General features: G+C 38.8%; 1 protein-coding gene across 2 annotated transcripts in view; it reads right to left on the reverse strand.

Annotated features, from left to right (window-relative positions):
* LOC126425049 (GILT-like protein 1) overlaps positions 1–19,146 on the reverse strand; it is a 94,717-nt gene that overhangs the window by 11,983 nt on the left and 63,588 nt on the right. For both annotated transcript variants that reach the window (XM_050087958.1, XM_050087959.1), the window contains 3 exons: positions 11,311–11,484; positions 10,730–10,876; positions 1,144–1,206 (listed from right to left, as the gene is read on the reverse strand). In XM_050087958.1, the coding sequence (XP_049943915.1) occupies positions 1,144–1,206; positions 10,730–10,876; positions 11,311–11,484 (384 nt within the window). The remainder of the gene's footprint in view (positions 1–1,143; positions 1,207–10,729; positions 10,877–11,310; positions 11,485–19,146) is intronic.

The following is a 19,146-nucleotide window of genomic DNA, read 5'->3' on the forward strand; positions in this document are numbered from 1 at the left end:
TAAAAGTAGAAGGAAAAAAGTTTTATTGCAGAGTGGGTGTATTGGTCAAAAGTTGAGCCTCTGATGAAGCAATCATGAACATGGGAATCACAGCATGATCCCTTTGGTTGTCTTCTGCAGCACAGCAGTATGTTGACAATATTCAATGCCCTGTTTTGTTGCTCTTCATTGCAAGCCATCCTTGGCTTACATTTTAGCAAGTTAATGCTCACCCACACATGTCAAGAGTTTATATTGCTTATCATCAAGCTTGCCAAATCATTTGTTTGCCTGTACATGTACATCACATCCACGAATTTCTGTCCCATTTGAATAATGCCTTCATGGTGCATCTTTTCTTTTTGTCTTAGAGTTTATTTTGGCAACCTCCCCTCCCCCACTGCCCGCTCCACTGTCACAGTATCCTCATCTCACTGCTTTGCCCCATGAATCATATCATGGTGACTTATACCGTGCATCAAACTACCAGTTACTGTGCAGTCTCCACATACTTCATTAGTAACAGTCATCTGTGAGCACTTGATTTTACATACCATTATATACCAGTTGCCTTTATACTTGCATTATTGTCACTAAGCAGTCATATGAATGGATGGACTCGTAGTGGTAACAAACTAAAACCCAATAACAATGACACTGGAGCTTCTGTCACCATGTGAGCTGTTTGTGTGCATACATGCAGAGACAAATGTATTTGTGTGTTTATATATTTATTTTTAAGTATGAACCACTGAACTAGCTTGAGGAGTTCATTTTTCTTCAATGCATAATCATTTCCGGTGTGAGATCCAAATTGTCAAAAATTTCATTCATGCAAACTGCACCATTGTCTAATAAGTAAACTATTATAAACAGGAATGCTGCTAATAAGATATTAGTTTTGATGAAAAACTGGAGAAAAATAAATACTAACAAAGTTATCAAAGTCTGAGACTAATTTATTTTAGCAGGAACTACACAAGTTAGACACGTAATGAAGTTGATGTGATAAAGGGAAACAAGAAAAACAAAGAATTCTAGTTCACTACTAATGAGAGTTTTGACTTGATTCTGTGCCAAAAAAAAAAAATCTATGAAAAACAGGACTGATTTAGAGGATAGTCCCTAAAATCTGTGAACAATGGCTGGAAATGTACTACTTACTTCAAACATTTTGCAAATTTCTCCCCACAGGTCATATAAGATGGCTGATTGGTCACCCTGTTTCTGAAAATAAACACACAAAAAATTACACAACATGTAAAACAGAAGGTTCAACATATATACTAAGTGAAAACAATCACATACAGAGCTAAGATTAAGGCTTGACATAACACCAATAATGAGGCCAATTAGACATGAGCAGAAGTTCAGATTGCACAAGAATAAGGATGGTAACAGGCTCGTGTAGAACACAAACTGTACTTACAATGCCATGTCGCAAGTATAGAAATAATTTACAACTGTTGTTCGTATTTTGTCACTTGTTATTCGGTGTTGTATGAGAGTGTAAATGGTGTTAAACATAAAGAGTGTATTATTTGTATTATTAATGGTAATTATTTTATTTAGAATTGCTTTTTGAATCAGTTTAAAGGTATCTAGTCTACACCTACCCGATAAAGTACTGGAAGAAGCAGTTATACTAAATTATTTAGCCATTCTATGACATCACATAAAAATGTTAATAATTAAAATTTAATTCGGAGTTATTTGGAAATACTTTTTCAACAAACCTTTTATGTGTATTTTTGTATAAAAACACTCTGACTAAAAGTGCACTTGTTTCAATTATATTTGTGTATGTTGTAAAGCAGGGGTGACCAACCCCTTAGCTTACCTACACCACAGTGATAGAAGATAGTGTAGTATTTTTGGGCCCCACATAATACACTAACACTAAAAATCATCCCTCATTAAAAAGAAAAGTGGAAAGGGGGGGGGGGGGGGGATAGGGACACATTCAGAGTCATAAAGTTAACACATTTAAGTAATTTAAAATTTACGATTCTTTATTTAAAAAAAGATAAATGGAATTAATTCAACATTTTATACATGAGATTTTGTTGTTTTATGTACAAAAAGTAATTACAACTCATACAATTAATGTGACATTTGACTTTGAACTTGGTAAAAGAGTGTGTCAGTATCAGGTTCGATTGAAATGGTTGCGATTCTCCTCAACCTGTTTGGCCCAATGAAGGATGCACTCCACAGGAAGCAGTACACGAATGATGGGGAGATTATTGATGCAGCACCGTTTTGGCTGTGACATCAACCAGTAGAGTGATACAATGCAGGTATACATGCCCTCCCAGTAAGGTGGTATAAGGCCACTGATTTGGGTATGGTGTACTGGAGCATTGCAGTACTAATTTAATGCGCCTCACATTTGCTAATGTCAAATAATGCTTTTTATTATTTAGAACTATTGTACAGTACACTAAGGTGATAAAACTAATGGGATACCTCCTAATATCTTGTCGGACCTCCTTTTGACAGGCAAAGTGCAGAAGCACAACGTGGCACGGTCTCAACAAGTTATTGGAAATTCCCTATGCAGATATTGAGCCATGCTGCCTCTCTAGCTATCTATAATTGCAAAAGTGTGCCAGTGCAGGATTCTGTCCATGAAATGATCTCTTGAGCATGACCCATAAATGTTTGGTGGGATACGTATCGAGTGACCTGGTTGGTGTAATATTTCACTCTATTGTCCAGATTGCTGTTAAAACCAATCGTGAGCAATAGTGGCCTGGTGACATGGTGCATTGTCATCATAAGAATTACACAATTGTTTGGGAACATGAAGTCCATGAATGGCTGCAAGAGTCTCCAAGTAGCCAAACATAACCATTTCCAGTCAATGATCAATTCAGTTGGACCATTCCATGTAAACACAACCCACAACATTATGGAGCCACCACCAGCTTACACAGGGCCTTGTCGACAACTTGGGGCCATACATCACACTAACCGTACCATCAGCTCTGAGCAACTGAAATTAGGACTCATCTGACCACGTCACAGTTTTCCAGTTGTCCAGGGTCCAACTGATATGGTCACGAGCCCAGAGGAGGCACTGCAGTTGATGTCATGCTGTTAGCAAAAGGTTGCTGTCATAGCTCATTAACACCAGATTTCGCTGCACTGCCCTAATGGATACATTGCACAGTAGTTTCATGCAGTTTTTCTTGTCTGTTGGCACTGACATTTCTATGCAAATACTGCTGTTCTCTGTCATTAAGTGAAGGCTGTCAGCCACTGTGTTGTCTGTGGTGAGAGGCAATGCCTGAAATCTGGTGTTCTTGGCACACTCTTGACACTGTGGATCTCTGAATATTGAATTCTGTAACAGTATTTGAAATAAAATGTACCATGCAACTAGCTCCAACAACCACTCTGCGTTCAGTCTGCTAATTCCCATAGCGCGGCCATAATAATTTCAGAAATATTTTCACAGGACTCACCTGAGTACAAATGACAGTTCTGCCAATGCACTGCCCTTGTGTAAGTGATACTACAACCCTCTCTACAGGGTGTTACAAAAAGGTACAGCCAAACTTTCAGGAAACATTCCTCACACACAAAGAAAGAAAATATGTTATGTGGACATGTGTCCGGAAACGCTTACTTTCCATGTTAGAGCTCATTTTGTTACTTCTCTTCAAATCACATTAATCATGGAATGGAAACACACAGCAACAGAACGTACCAGCGTGACTTCAAACACTTTGCTACAGGAAATGTTCAAAATGTCCTTCGTTAGCGAGCATACATGCATCCACCCTTCGTCGCATGGAATCCCTGATGCGCTGATGCAGTCCTGGAGAATGGCGTATTGTATCACAGCCGTTCACAAGACTCTCTACATATGGTACCGGGGTTGCATAGACAAGAGCTGTCAAATGCCCCCATAAATGGTCCGCCTCTACCAATCCATCGGTCACCGAATCTGTTGTTGAGAAGTGTACGAACACTTCGACTGAAATGTGTAGGAGCTCCATCGTGCATGAACCACATGTTGTGTCGTACTTGTAAAGGCACATGTTCTAGCAGCACAGGTAGAGTATCCCGTATGAAATCATGATAACGTGCTCCATTGAGCGTAGGTGGAAGAACATGGGGCCCAATCAAGACATCACCAACAATGCCTGCCCAAACGTTCACAGAAAATCTGTGTTGATGACGTGATTGCACAATTGAGTGTGGATTCTCGTCAGCCCACACATGTTGATTGTGAAAATTTACAATTTGATCACTTTGGAATGAAGCCTCATCTGTAAAGAGAACATTTGCACTGAAATGAGGATTGACACATTGTTGGATGAACCATTCGCAGAAGTGTACCCGTGGAGGCCAATCAGCTGCTGATAGTGCCTGCACACGCTGTACATGGTAGGGAAATAACTGGTTCTCCCATAGCACTCTCCATACAGTGGCATGGTCAATGTTACCTTGTACAGCAGCAACTTCTGTGACGCTGACATTAAGGTTATCGTCAACTGCACGAAGAATTGCCTTGTCCATTGCAGGTGTCCTCGTCATTCTAGGTCTTCCCCAGTCACAAGTCATAGGCTGGAATGTTCCGTGCTCCCTAAGACGCCGATCAATTGCTTCGAACGTCTTCCTGTCGGGACACCTTCGTTCTGGAAATCCATCTCGATACAAACGTACCACGCCATGGCTATTGCCCCGTGCTAATCCATACATCAAATGGACATTTGCCAACTCCGCATTTGTAAACATTGCACTGACTGCAAAATCACGTTCGTGATGTACACTAACCTGTTGATGCTATGTACTGATGTGCTTGATGCTAGTACTGTAGAGCAATGAATCATATGTCAACACAAGCACCGAAGTCAACATTACCTTCCTTCAATTGGGCCAACTGGTGGTGAATCAAGGAAGTACAGTACATACTGATGAAACTAAAATGAGCTCTAACATGGAAATTAAGCGTTTCCGGACACATGTCCACATAACATCTTTTCTTTATTTGTGTGTGAGGAATATTTCCTGAAAGTTTGGCCGTACCTTTTTTTAACACCCTGTATATGTGCTTATTGCTATCCCATGACTTGTCATCTCAGTGTAATGCTAGAATGAAAATCAGCCCTAGCCCTTCACAGGGCCATCCTGACATTTGCTTTAGAGAAACCATGGAAAATCTAAATCTGGATGATCAATTGGCGCGTCTGAAACCTGCTTCTCTTGAATGAGAATCTGAATGAGCTGGAAGACAGAGTGCGTGTCTCTGTGTCTCCTAACAGGGCTTGGAAGGCCCAACAGTACCAACTAACTACTGTGTCTTCCTCGGCTGATAGCGATAACTGTCACTGGATGTGGATATGGGAGGGCAGTTTTTCAACATATCGCTCTCCTGGCTGTTACCAGTTTTCGTGACCAGAGCCTCTACATCCCAGTGAAGTAGCTCGTCAATTGACCTCACAAGGGCTGTGTGCACCCTGCTTACCAACAGCATTCAACAGACCAGACAATCATCCATCCAACTGCAAGGCAAGCACAATAATGCTTAACTTCAGTGATCTGATGGGAACCCATATTATCAGGGTGGCAAGGACTTTGGCAGTGTGACACCACATCTTGCTTTGATAATGACTTCAAAGTGGTGAGAAAAGAATGTTCAAGTTTCTTTCATGGCGCTAATCCAGGTAGCCATAGTCATCTAGTGGGTAGACTCCAGTGCTGGATGTCCCAGCTTCAATCCAGGATGGGGGTGGACATTTTTCCTTGTTCCAACCTCTCCATAATGGCACTAAGTCCATTCGGCATGCTGTCAAAATGTCTATCAGGGATCTTTCCCAGGAATAAAAGGCAGGTGTGGCAAGAGACTTAATTCCAATGTGGATGGAAGGGCTGCACCCTGCCTACAGTCAGGCCAATAGTCCAGTTGGAGGCTTGAACCACAAACTTTGTCCTTATTTTATGCCCTATCACACCAATACACAAGGAAGGAAATAGGAGTAATCTGCTGCATGAGACTCGAATCACTAGTATCTATTTGCAGCAAAATTTTGGAACATATACCATGTCTGAACATTATTAATTACCTCAAAGAAAACAATTTATTGAAAAATGGTTAGCACAGATTCAGAAAATATTGTTCTTGTGAAACACAACTAGGTCTTTATTCTTACAAGGTAATAAGTGCTATCAACGGGCGATGTCATTCTGATTCCATATTTTTAGATTTCCAGGAGGCTTTTGACACTGTTCTTCACAAGCAACTTCTACTTAAATTACATGCCTATGTAGCATCATCTCAGTTGTGTGACTGGATTCAAGATTTCCTGTCAGAAAGATCACAGTTTGTAGTAACTGACAAAGTCATTGAGTAAAACAGAAGTAATATCTGGCATTATCCAAGAAAGTGTTACAGGTCCTCTGCTGTTCCTGATCTACACAAATGACATAGGAGACAATTTCAGCAGACCTCTTAGATTATTTGCAAATGCTGCTGTAATTTACCATCTTGTAAACTCACTCAGATGATCAAAACTAAGTGCAAAGTGATTTATACAAGACACCTGTATGGTGTAGACAGAGGGAATTGACTCTAAATAATGAAAAGTGTGAGATCATCCACATGAAATCTGCTAAACTCTGGCTGCATGATAAAGCCCACAAAGCTAAAGGCTGTAAATTCAACAAAATACTTGGGGATTACAATTAAAAATAACTTAAATTTGAACAATCGCATATATAATGATGCGGGGAAAGCAAACCGAAGACTGGGCAGAACACTTAGAAAGTACACAAGGTCTTCTAAAGAGACTGCTTACACCGCACTTGTCTGCTCTCTTCTGGAGTATATCTGTGTGGTGTGGGATCCACGTCAGATGGGGCTGACAAAGGACATCAAAAAAGGGTAGATCATTTCTATTATCGCAAAATAGGGGAGAGAGTGGTACAGACAATACATGAATTGGGGTGGTAGTCATTAAAACAAAGACGTTTCCATGTGGCAGGATCTTGGTGTGAAATTTGAATCACAAACTTTCTCCTCCGATTCCAAAAATATTCTATTGAGGCCCACATACATAGGCAGAAATGATCATCATGATAACATAAGAGAAATCAAAGCTCATACAGATAGATTTAGGTGCTCATTTTTTTTTCCATGTGCCGTTTGAGAGTGGAACAGTAGAGAAATACCTTCAAGGTGGTTCGATGAACCCTCTGCCACACCCTTCGTTGTGAGTTGCAGAGTAATCATATAGTTATAGTTTCAGATCAAACTGAAGCCACCTACTGATGAATACATCCCATAGAGCCACCAAATTGCAGTGATGTTGACTGCTATGTTTCACCTGCTGTTCCAAATAGTCCCAGACATTTTATGCTGAATTAAGATATGGGTGATTTAGTGAGCTAGCTGCCCAAATCCTATAAATATGGCTGCTGTCACCTTGGAAGACATGAGTGTCCACTGCTTCTCTTCATGCAGATATGGAAGGAAGGGCCAGACTTGGTCACAAAGAATGTTGAAAAAAGCATCCTGGTTCATATTCACATTAACCTGAATGAGCAAATGCAAGCCATTGTTTTTACATTTGTTGATCATAGATTTGACCAGTGTGTGAATGTTACAGAAATGCTCTGTGAATTCAAATGGGAATCCATGTGGATGAAAGGATGTTAGTTTTTTGGAAAACATTAATTAGAAATTAATCATATGGAATTATATCTTCCAGAGACATATTAAGCCCCAACTTCACTTATGATAATGAACACAGTTCAGATCAATTAAAATTTGTACTATGGCCAGGATTTGAACCCAGGTCTCCTGCTCACCAGCCAAATGCCCTAACCATTGCACCACCCTGACATGGCAGCTAACACAGCTGCACAGATTGCCCAAGTATGTCCCCCACCCCAATTTTATATACTGAGTTGCAGATAGGCACAACAGAAAGACTCTCACAATTAAAGCTATCAGCCATTGGCCTTTGTCATCAATAGACACACACACACACACACACACACACACACACACACACACACACACACACACACACACACGACTGCAGTCTCAGACAACTGAGCAACTTTCCTTCTCATAATATTGTTTCACTTCATCCTGGATTTTCCATTGTTTAATTGCATGTATTAATATATGTGACCCACAACTGAGGTACAGCCAGAATTATCTCCATTTTGCTCTCTGCTGTGGTACTATTCCAATGTTGGAGAGCCTTTGTAACACTGATCAAAGTTAAGAAGAGCAACATCAAGGTAGGCTGAGGTTTGAATTGTAGTTTGTAGTAGGGGAAAGGTGTACAAAGGTAATCCATTCAGCTATATTAGCTGCAGTGACTGGGTGGCGCAGTGGTTTAGTGCACCTGCCTGCCAGGCAGCACACCCAAGCTCAAATTCCGGCCTTGGTACACATTTTAATTCATTGCTTTGGCCTGTATTCACTATCATACTAATGAGAAAGTTACAAGGGCTAGAATTTGTGACAGACTGCAGAATGACCTTACTGACACCAACATACATTTTGCGTAAGGACTGTGGAGACAAGACAAGAAAAATCAGGACTCGTGCAGAAGCATATAGACCAGCATTTTTCACTTGCTCCATTTTGAAGTGTAACAGGAAATGGAGCGACTAGGAGTGGTACTAGGTACCCTCTGCCATACACCGTGTGTCATCTTGCAGAGAATGTATGTAGATTTAAGAGTAGATGTAGACCATAGTGCACTGATACACATCTCACTGATTCATTGCCTTAATCTTAGTTTTTGAAATCTTTCAATATTCTTTCCTTTAAAGTTTGTCTCAAGTTCCTTGCATAATTTTTGACAATCACCATAGAGTTCACCCACTTTTTATGTCCAAATTTGTGTCCTAACAAAGCAGTGTCCATTCTACAGATTCTTCTCTAGTCATTTATACATATTTTGAATAGTAATGGAAACCTAATGTTTTTCTGCCCAATTTCATGGCCTATGTAAGTGTCTAGCACTATCTACTTTCCAGTGTCTAAAATTATTCTGGTGTTTTTATACAAACTCTGAAACATGGCTGTTTTGTTGTTGTGGTCTTCAGTCCTGAGACTGGTTTGATGCAGCTCTCCATGCTACTCTATCCTGAGCAAGCTTCTTCATTTCCCATTACCTACTGCAACCTACATCCTTCTGAATCTGTTTAGTGTATTCATCTCTTGGTCTCCCTCTACGATTTTTACCCTCCACACTGCCCTCCAATACTAAATTGGTGATCCCTTGATGCCTTTCTACCAACCAATCCCTTCTTCTAGTCAAGTTGTGCCACAAACTCCTCTTCTCCCCAATTCTATTCAATACCTCCTCATTAGTTACGTGATCTACCCATCTAATCTTCAGCATTCTTCTGTAGCACCACATTTTGAATGCTTCTATTCTCTTCTTGTCCAAACAATTTATCATCCATGTTTCACTTCCATACATGGCTACACTCCATACAAATACTTTCAGAAACGACTTCCTGACACTTAAATCTATACTCTATGTTAACAAATTTCTCTTATTCAGAAACGCTTTCCTTGCCATTGCCAGTCTACATTTTATATTCCCTAAGTTTTTATTTTTTCTCCATGGATTTTAATACCTACTCCGAATTTTTCTTTTGTTTCCTTCACTGCTTGCTCAACATGGTTACTATTTACATTTATCATTAGCTCTCTGTAGAAGACTAGCCAACTGTAAATTGCTAATTACAGTTTATATTATAGCCTGTTAAAAATTAAGTCTGAAGAATGAGAAAATGAGCAAGCAATCATATTTATCTAGCGTGCTTTTAAAGTATGAAGTTATCACTTTGTGAACATTCAATACCACTTGGATGTAATCTGATTTTATTGTTCCTGTAATTTACATTCCTCTATCATAGTTATGCCTCATGAAGGAAAGATGGCATTCAGGAAAGAATTCACTCCACTGCAACCGCAGTGGTCCACAACACCATGATGTAGTCCACTTCACCCCACTGCCGCCCCACACCGAACCACTCTTTCAGGGTTATTGTGCAGTTTCTCATATGTGTAGGTGCTCTGATCAAGTTCATGTCTCACTGCACTGAATACTTGCCTTTTTGAAGAGATGATGATGATGATGATGATGATGATGATTGGTTTAGGGGGCACTCAACTGCGCAGTCATCAGTGCCCAATTTTTACACAGTCAAATTTTTTTACACAGTCCAATCTACTCACTGTCATGTATGATGATGATGATGATGATGATGATGATGATGATGACGATGACGATGACAACACAGACAACCAGCCCCTGGCAGAGAAAATCCCCAATCTGGCTGGGAATCGAACCCGAGACCCCGTGATCCAGAGGCAGCAATGCTAGCCACTAGGCCACGAGTTGCAGACTTTTTTCTGAAGAGTAATTTTGTGCTTAGTAGGATCAAAAGTCTAACATTTGTAATCTTTCTTTAATAGCTTCCTTTTACCCTTAATTTGCATGATCAATAAAACTACTACCCCCTGGAAGATTGTACCATTTCCTCTACATTAGTTTAACTGCCATTCTATTAATTTGAACAATCATGAGAATTAGTGACTAGCTCCATCAGGTGTATTCAGTGAAAAATATGCTGTTCTTTAATTCAAACATGAATCCTGCTTGCAGTTAATATAATGCTGGTGTGTTGTTGACAGAGACACAACAGCGCTAAAGAATTTTTTAATTGTGTGAATTTCATATTATTGAGTGTAACTGGTACTTACTCCATTTAATGTGACAGTTGGGATGAAAGATACAGGTGGATCCAGAGCTTTGGTTGCTTCTCCATATGCTCGCAGGAGCTCAGTGCCTTTGATTCCTCTCGAACACCATAAAATTGGATTCCAGTCGATGCCCAACTGTTTTGCACACTAAGAAAGAAGCAAATATAGTATGTAGACAATCAGAGAATCATTTGAATTATATGCATTGGCTGATGGGAAATCTTTAGTTCTGGTAAAGAACGAGATGTGTTTGTAAAGCTTATAGGAAGAAATTGAATATTCACTTTACAGCTTTTTCCTGGTAAAATACAAACATACAACATGAAAAGATTTTAGTTTCCTCATAGGGACCAGTTGTGTCAAACTTGGACCTTTAACAGCACTTACAATTTTTGCCCATAAAAAGGAATGATGAAATGTTAACATTGTGTTATTTATGAACTGCTGCAGTGCTTCCACACCTTTTGCCCAAATAAAAACAAGTCAGTTACGCAGCAAAAGGACACAAAAGTATCTGTAATGTTACATATTTGTTTCCATATTGACTTCGAACTGGTTATTACATACTTAAATAATCTTACCTTTTGGCCGACTAATTCAGGATAATCATAGTCACTCATTAAACAACCTATGTACTTGAGCTGAATATCTATTTCCTGCAGAACATCAATAGCACAAGCATGTATTTTATTGCCCTCACACTCGGATGGTCCATGTTGGCAAACAAATTCATACCCTGTTGGTGTTCGTATTGTCTGTGGAGAATAAAAATTATTGATAATAATGAAACAACTCATTTCCTTCACTCAAAACATGAATCAAAATGAATACTACAGACATGGTAAGAGGTTTTATGAATCTGATCTTTGTATCATTACTTGGTACATAAATATAATGTGGGCATAATAACATCATATTGTATTAATGCTAACACTCACAATTACATCAAATATAAATAAATAAGAGATATAAATGGAAACTGTTTATTGAGTAAGCAGTAAAGGAAACAAAAGAAAAATTCGGAGTAGGAATTAAAATCCATGGAGGAGAAATAAAAATTTTGAGCTTCGCCGATGACACTGTAATTCTGTCAGAGACAGCAAAGGACCTGGAAGAGCAGCTGAACAGAATGGACAGTGTCTTAAAAGGAGGACATAAGATGAACATCAACAAAAGGATAATGGACTGTAGTTGAATTAAATTGGGTAATGCTGGGGGAATTAGATTAGGAAATGAGACACTTAAAGTAGTAAAGGAGTTTTGCTATTTGGGGAGCAAAATAACTGATGATGGGCGAAGTAGAGAGGATATAAAATGTAGACTGGCAATGGCAAGGAAAGCGTTTCTGAAGAAGAGAAATTTGTTAACATAGAGTATAGATGTAAGTGTCAGGAAGTCGTTTCTGAAAGTATTTGTATGGAATGTAGCCATGTATGGAAGTGAAATGTGGACGATCAATAGTTTAGACAAGAAGAGAATAGAAGCTTTCGAAATGTGGTGCTACAGAAGAATGCTGAAGATTAGATGGGTAGATCACATAACTAATGAGGAGGTATTGAATAGAATTGGAAAGAAGAGAAATTTGTGGCGCATCTTGACTAGAAGAAGGGATCGGTTGGTAGGGCATATTCTGAGGCATCAAGGGATCACCAATTTAGCATTGGAGGGCAGTGTGGAGGGTAAAAATCGTAGAGGGAGACCAAGAGATGAATACACTAAACAGATTCAGAAGGATGTAGTTTGCAGTAAGTACTGAGAGATGAAGAAGCTTGCACAGGACAGAGTAGCATGGAGAGCTGCATCAGACCAGTCTCTGGACTGAAGACCACAACAACAACAAATGGAACCCTTAATAAGTTTGATGTGCAACACAGCTGTGTTTTATATGTGGCAAAGTGTTTTCACTCCATCTTATACCACCATATGCAAATAATTAGGAAGCTACCTAAAGTTAAAGTATTCATTGTATATATAGGAAAGTAATCATGAACACTGCTAAAATTTTACCTCAAGGAAATAGGACCTAATTAATTTATACTTATAAATGTTTATGAATTGCTGAGAGCTGTAAGTTTAACTAATAGTTTCATAACCTGTATGAAAGAACCCTGTTTAACAAATTTTTGAATAACTGTTGTAAATATGCTTAACTTAGAAAAATATATAGAACCAACAACCAAGGTGGAAGTGGTGTCCAAGTGGAATCAGTTGTTGAGCTGTTAGATGACTGCGGTTGTGAGCTGAAAGTTTGATACATACAGTTTTGTTTCAATGAAAATAATCCAGTTTTGAAAATATAATTGGATGGATAAAAATCTACTTACTAAGTTTTGGCAGGAGAAAAAACATATAAAAGTTACAGAAATGTGTAAGCTTTTGGAGCCAGGGGCTCCTCCTCCTGGCAGAAGAGTGGAAAAGAAAGGAAGAGGGATGAAGGACACCGACTGACTTATCAGTCAATAGGTACTAAAGATGGAGAAAACCCACCATGATTTAATAACAAATGTCAGATAATGCTGAGAAAATGGATATTGTTAAATTCTCAGTTCAAAACAGAACACCAAAATGTTGACAGGCAAATGTTAATAGAAATTCTTGACTAAATGGAAAATTAATGCGTGAAGCATACAATAACTTCTATCATCATATTTATAAAATTTTAGTGAAAGTGCATGCCAACAATTATACAAAAATCTGGTCCTATGTAAAAATAAACCAGGTGTCTCTTACACCCCTGCCCTCCCCCCCAATCTCCCAATGTATTAGGCACACTTAACCCACACTTCATGCTTTCACGAAAGCAGATGTCATGCACAGAGGTAAAAATCACGTGAATAATTTTTGTAATCCAGAGTGAAACCGTCTTAAATATTGACAACTTTAATAAATATCTTGACTGCAATTATTACAAACACTAATTAGAAGGACAGGAAACAGTATGATACAGAGATGTATCAAACAGTGTAACATGGCAGACAACACTGGCTAACTCACTCAGTACTGTCAACTAGGTAATCTTGGCTTTGCCCAAAAACAAAGGAGTACTATACAAAGCCTTCTGATTTCTACCATTTCAGATCTAGGCAGCCAAATGGCCAACCTACAGTCAACACATGGCATATTCCTTGACACAACATGTTCTGTAAAACAAGTGGGAAAAGCCTCTGGGGATATGGAAGGAGTCAAGTCATACAGGGAGCCTGGGCTAGAGATATATAAAACTATTTGTTTATCTTTCAGTATGTATTATTGTTTATAACTTTATTGTCGAGCATTGTAAACATTTTTGTGTGCATTGGTACAGTTCAGTGAGGACACAGTTTGTAACTCAACAGATATTGAAACAGTACTCCACCTCTCACCAAGCATTCATAAGCACGACAGGTGTTATGGTCCCCAATGCTATATATCTCCATTGTCTCAAATCTACCAGATCTCGAACCTTTGTTCTGTGAACAGTGTCCTCGATAAACCCACATGCACTTAAACCCAGCAGCAGAGTCAGATGGAGCAGCAGAGTCAGACGGCAAGGCAATAGGGCCAAACCCACCCCCCCTTGCCCTCTGCCCCTCCGATCCAAAGCTCAGGATTCATCTCATGGAGAAATGGGGTAACATCCCCATAAAAGTGGGGCACCATCCTACTGGTAAATGACATCAGGAGGCATATGTGGAACTGCATAGTTCACCAATGTGTCGAGACTTGTGTGCCCTGTCACTGTAGCCTCCATAAAACAAATGGACCTACCACTCCATGGTTATGCCAGCCCACCAAAGATTATCTTTTGGCGTGTTCCTTTTTGTATGCAATAACTTCTCCTGTAGTCTTACTTCCAAATAGTCAACAGTTGTTTCAGTTAACTTTGCCACATGCGTAGAAGATAGATTCATCACTGAACAGCAGTGCATTGATGTAGTCTTTTTTTGTCTATACGATGCAACATCACAACAGCAAAATCACATATTCGGTTACCCTCAGGCTTAAAGTGATGCAAAAATTAGAGTTTATAAGCACATAACTGGAGACACTTTTGCACACTGTGAGACACTTTTGCACACTGTCGTGCCCATCTAATAGGTAACTGCTAGTTCCCTGCTAGCTTGTCTAATGGATTTACATGGGTTTCTGGTGAATGCGTCACGCACACATTCTACAGTCTTCATTCAAGTGCATTTTAGGACGTTTTCCAGCATTTGGAATCCAACTTCCCATTTCCTAAGAAGTTTGTTTTCCAGCGTTTGAAATCAAACCTCCTGTTTCTTAAAGAGTTCTGTCCGCACTGATAAATGGATTTATCTGTGGGGGGGATCCACGTTCCATTCTCTTCTTGCACACCGCTGAGCACATATTGCAGGTTTTTAGCTATGCAAACCGTAGCACACTCTGCATCTTTTGTTGTGGCATCCACATCTTTACTGTCAGGAGTATGTCTGCCTCTGCATAACAAACATTTGTGCACATGTGCATGTAAGCACTATACTATGCACTGTGAATGAAATGGTGAGGACAATATTTTGGACAGTTTCTATCGATTGCACGTTTATCCAACAACATAAAATATTGAGTTTTTTCATTACAAGCATTTTTTTTGTTTACACCTCCAGCTTGTAACAGAACATATTAAAGGCTTTACTTTACCGAAGTATGCGATACCCTCCAAATTCAACCAGTTTAACGAGTATTTATGATTATAGAAGGGTTATTGTGTATGTTAACAATGATTGCACAACATGTCTCCATAAACAGTCAACCCATTAAATTATAATGAGTAACTGACCCACACAAAAGTTTATATCACTTGATCACTGATACAGCAAATGTCATCATGTAAAAACACTAAGTTCATCTTAAATAATTAATATGAAGTACGAAAAATGGTGGCCAACTTAGGTATTTTGGATCTCCTTAAATAAAAATCACCCAGTGAAACCTATTTGTTCACTAGGAGCGGTTTCACTCAGTATTCACGAAATCAATCCTATTTTAGATGAAAACCAATGTAATTCTTAATCATTCATGTTACTTACTTATTTATGCAAATTAGAGAAGTCAATTGACAAACTTCTAAAAAATGGCCTTTTTGTAACAGAGAATTATTCTGTCAAGTCAACAAATCTGTCTGTCATTTTCATAACATGTTAAATTATGTCACTTGATGCAAATTAATAACTTATCTGCACAAATTATGATAACAGATGTACATGTGACTTATAAACTATATCTCGTTTTAGTAGTTCTTTGACAATGTTATAAATACAAGCAGCAAGAAGGGTCGAGGAGGCAGTCGGAATGTCACTTTGGTAAAGTGTGTTTGTGTGTTATTGTTTGAGGTGGATAAACAATGCAAAGAACATGTAAAGGAAGTACTATTTTGTGTTGTGTCATGGTCTTTGGTGGACAGTGGAATTAAGATGGCCACCAGAGTAATAAATATTTGAAGTTTACATATTTGTTGGTTTCGCTCGTTCTTTATCATCAAAAGCACATAAAAAACACGGGACCTCATGTTTTTAACCCTAGACAACCAGATTTAGAGCCAGCATCAGCATCGAGACACAGCAGCGATCCAGCAAGCAGCAGCGATTACTACAACGCATTTTAATGGCGCCAACCAAACATCAAGTGCTAACAAGCTCCGTAAATGGGAGTGAAATAGTGCGATTACAGCAATTAGCTATATCAACGACTAGGCGACCATTACAAGCTTGAATACCCTATATGTTAACTGGCTGAAGCAACCACTGTAGTCAGCTTCTGTAAAGTGTAGTAATATTTATCCAAATCAACTCTTTCTGATAATAGTGAAGTGTGCTTCTATGAGGGTGTCCTGAAAAGTAATCCCTCCAAGTTTATTATTCTGTTTTCAATATCAGTTGAGATATTACATGTCATGCATATTATTTGGTTGACGTTCCCCTTCACTAAAGCAAGTTGCAAAGCTCTGCTGCTAAAGAATTGAACTGAATTGAATGAAATTTTATTGTTGTTTAGTTATTACAGCAATTGACAAAGTCAAGTTACATATATACAAGTTATACAGCATATATGCATGGGTTGAAGATTAATATGTCACTATTGGTTTTCCATAAAATACTATATTTAAAATCAAATAATATGAAAACATTGCATCATAAATTAATCAGTTAAAGAAATTATGCTGTACTCTCCAAACCGATACCACTATGATATTTTACAGTCATAAAATTCCTGAAGTGAGTATCAAGGATTTGCAGCTAACCAACTGAATAATTTGTCTTTAAGTAAATCAAATGGAGCTTCTACCCATTCTAGGGGCAGTTTGTTAAACATCTCCATACCCACCACTTCGTAGCTGTTCAGTGACTTGGATAATCTGTAGTAAGGTATGTCAAGATGGCTACTATTTCTGGTTCCATGAGTGTGTACATCTCTTCTACACTGATATTCTTATAAGTACCAAAATGTCCTGAAGGTGTGAGCTATTGCCCCATATTAAAAGCCCGTAAGATATAATGCTTTTGAAAAAAGCAAAGTAGGCCGATCTTACATAGGCCACAGGTACATGGTTTTTTAAATTCCTTGACAAATACACCACTCTAGACAGCCTTGCACTAATGTATTTAATATGTGGCTCCCAAGTCAATTTACTATCTACAACAATACCTAAGAACTTAACACTATCCATGAAGTCTGATACTGGCAGATCTCTTAAACTAAATACAATCTTTTGAGTTTTACTCTCACTAAGCAGGAACCCATTAGCTCGAAACCAGACTGATTCTTGTGATATTGTGTCATTTGCCACAGTTTGAAGCATATCCATGTCTGAGCTGATACTGAAAAATGTGTTATCATCTGCATAGAGGATGGAGTGAGTATTTATGTGAGATTGTAGATCGTTTGTCATTAGGATAAATGAGAGCTCCGAATTGTGCTGTGTAACATAACTATGTCGATGTGTGAGAAACAGCATACTGCAATCGAGTTTCTGACCACAGAAGACATGCCTTCCATTGAATGCACAGAAGAATGAAAGCTGTGTACAGTGAGGATTGTATCTAAATCAGTTACGTGCGACGTTGGGTTGGTTCAAATGGCTCTGAGCACTATGGGACTTAACATCTGAGGTCATCAGTCCCCTAGAACTCAGGACTACTTAAACCTAACTAACCTAAAGACATCACACACACCCATGCCCAAGGCAGGATTCGAACCTGTGACCGCAGCAGTCGCACGGTTCCGGACTGAAGCACCTAGAACCGCTCAGCCACAGTGGCCGGCGACATTGGGTTGTTTGTGCTTGTAATGTAGGGAATGGTGGTGCTAACCTCAGCGTGTCTGACAGAGCTCAGAATGTTTCCAAAACTCAAAGAATACCTATGAGGACTTCGCTTTGGTAGTGATGAAATGATGCAAACAAAGGTGATGTTGTGGCTCTGTTAACAAAGTCAAATGTTATACAGTTTATACAGTGACAGTATCAGCAAACTGGTCGCTCATTGGGAGAAATGTGTTTGTCATTGGGATGACTAAGTTAAGAAATAAATGTTTAGACATGAATAATAATGTAGTAGAATGATAATAAAGTATATTTTATATACCTAACTTTATGAGTTTACACACGAAAAATTTTGAGGGATTACTTGCAAGCATGCCCTCTTAGATTACTGTAGTACTATATATTTACGAGGGGACCACCAGGCCTGTGAATCACAAATTTTGATGAGTCTTAGGTATGTTGGAGAGGGATCTATCCTGAGTACTTAGCTAGCTGCTTTTCAAGTGATGGCCCCCTATTTTCCAAAAAAGTCAATGTGAAATTTTATGCATCTCTTCTATACCTGTAACATTGGTCATGTATTAAGTGTATGTAGCGCAGCAGCCAAGGATCATGGCTACCATCTTGATGGTACAGTTCGAACCCTACTGAATATTACTTTTTTTTCTCAATTTCATTTTACAGAACTTCATTAAATGCTGCATCAAACCAGTCTCTGGACTGAAGACCACAACAACAACTATATGCCATTCAAAATTACTCAAAAATTGTCATTTTCACATAGTAATTTCATTAATAAATGCCAGTCTGTGGTTTGCTGCACTTTTTAACAGTCCATGAGGGAGAGATGAGAAAAAGAGGCAAGGTTATGTCTAGGAAATGCAGGAAGTGAATGTTATACAACTATTTGCTATATTTCAATTATTCACACACACACACACACACACACACACGGGGCGGGAGTGTCTGTTTCAGAAGAAGGCCTTCTTGCTGGAAGCTTATGTGCTTACTAGCTTTTTGTTGTGCCTTTCTGCAGTTCAACATCTCCACTGTGTGGCAAGTGGCAATCAATCCTTTTCATAATATTGTTATTACAGTCAAAACAGCTATTTTGAATAATTTTGCATGACATATACTATTTAATGATATTCTGTACATC

This window comes from Schistocerca serialis, chromosome 10 (assembly GCF_023864345.2).
Source record: "Schistocerca serialis cubense isolate TAMUIC-IGC-003099 chromosome 10, iqSchSeri2.2, whole genome shotgun sequence".
NCBI classification, from domain to species: domain Eukaryota; kingdom Metazoa; phylum Arthropoda; class Insecta; order Orthoptera; family Acrididae; genus Schistocerca; species Schistocerca serialis.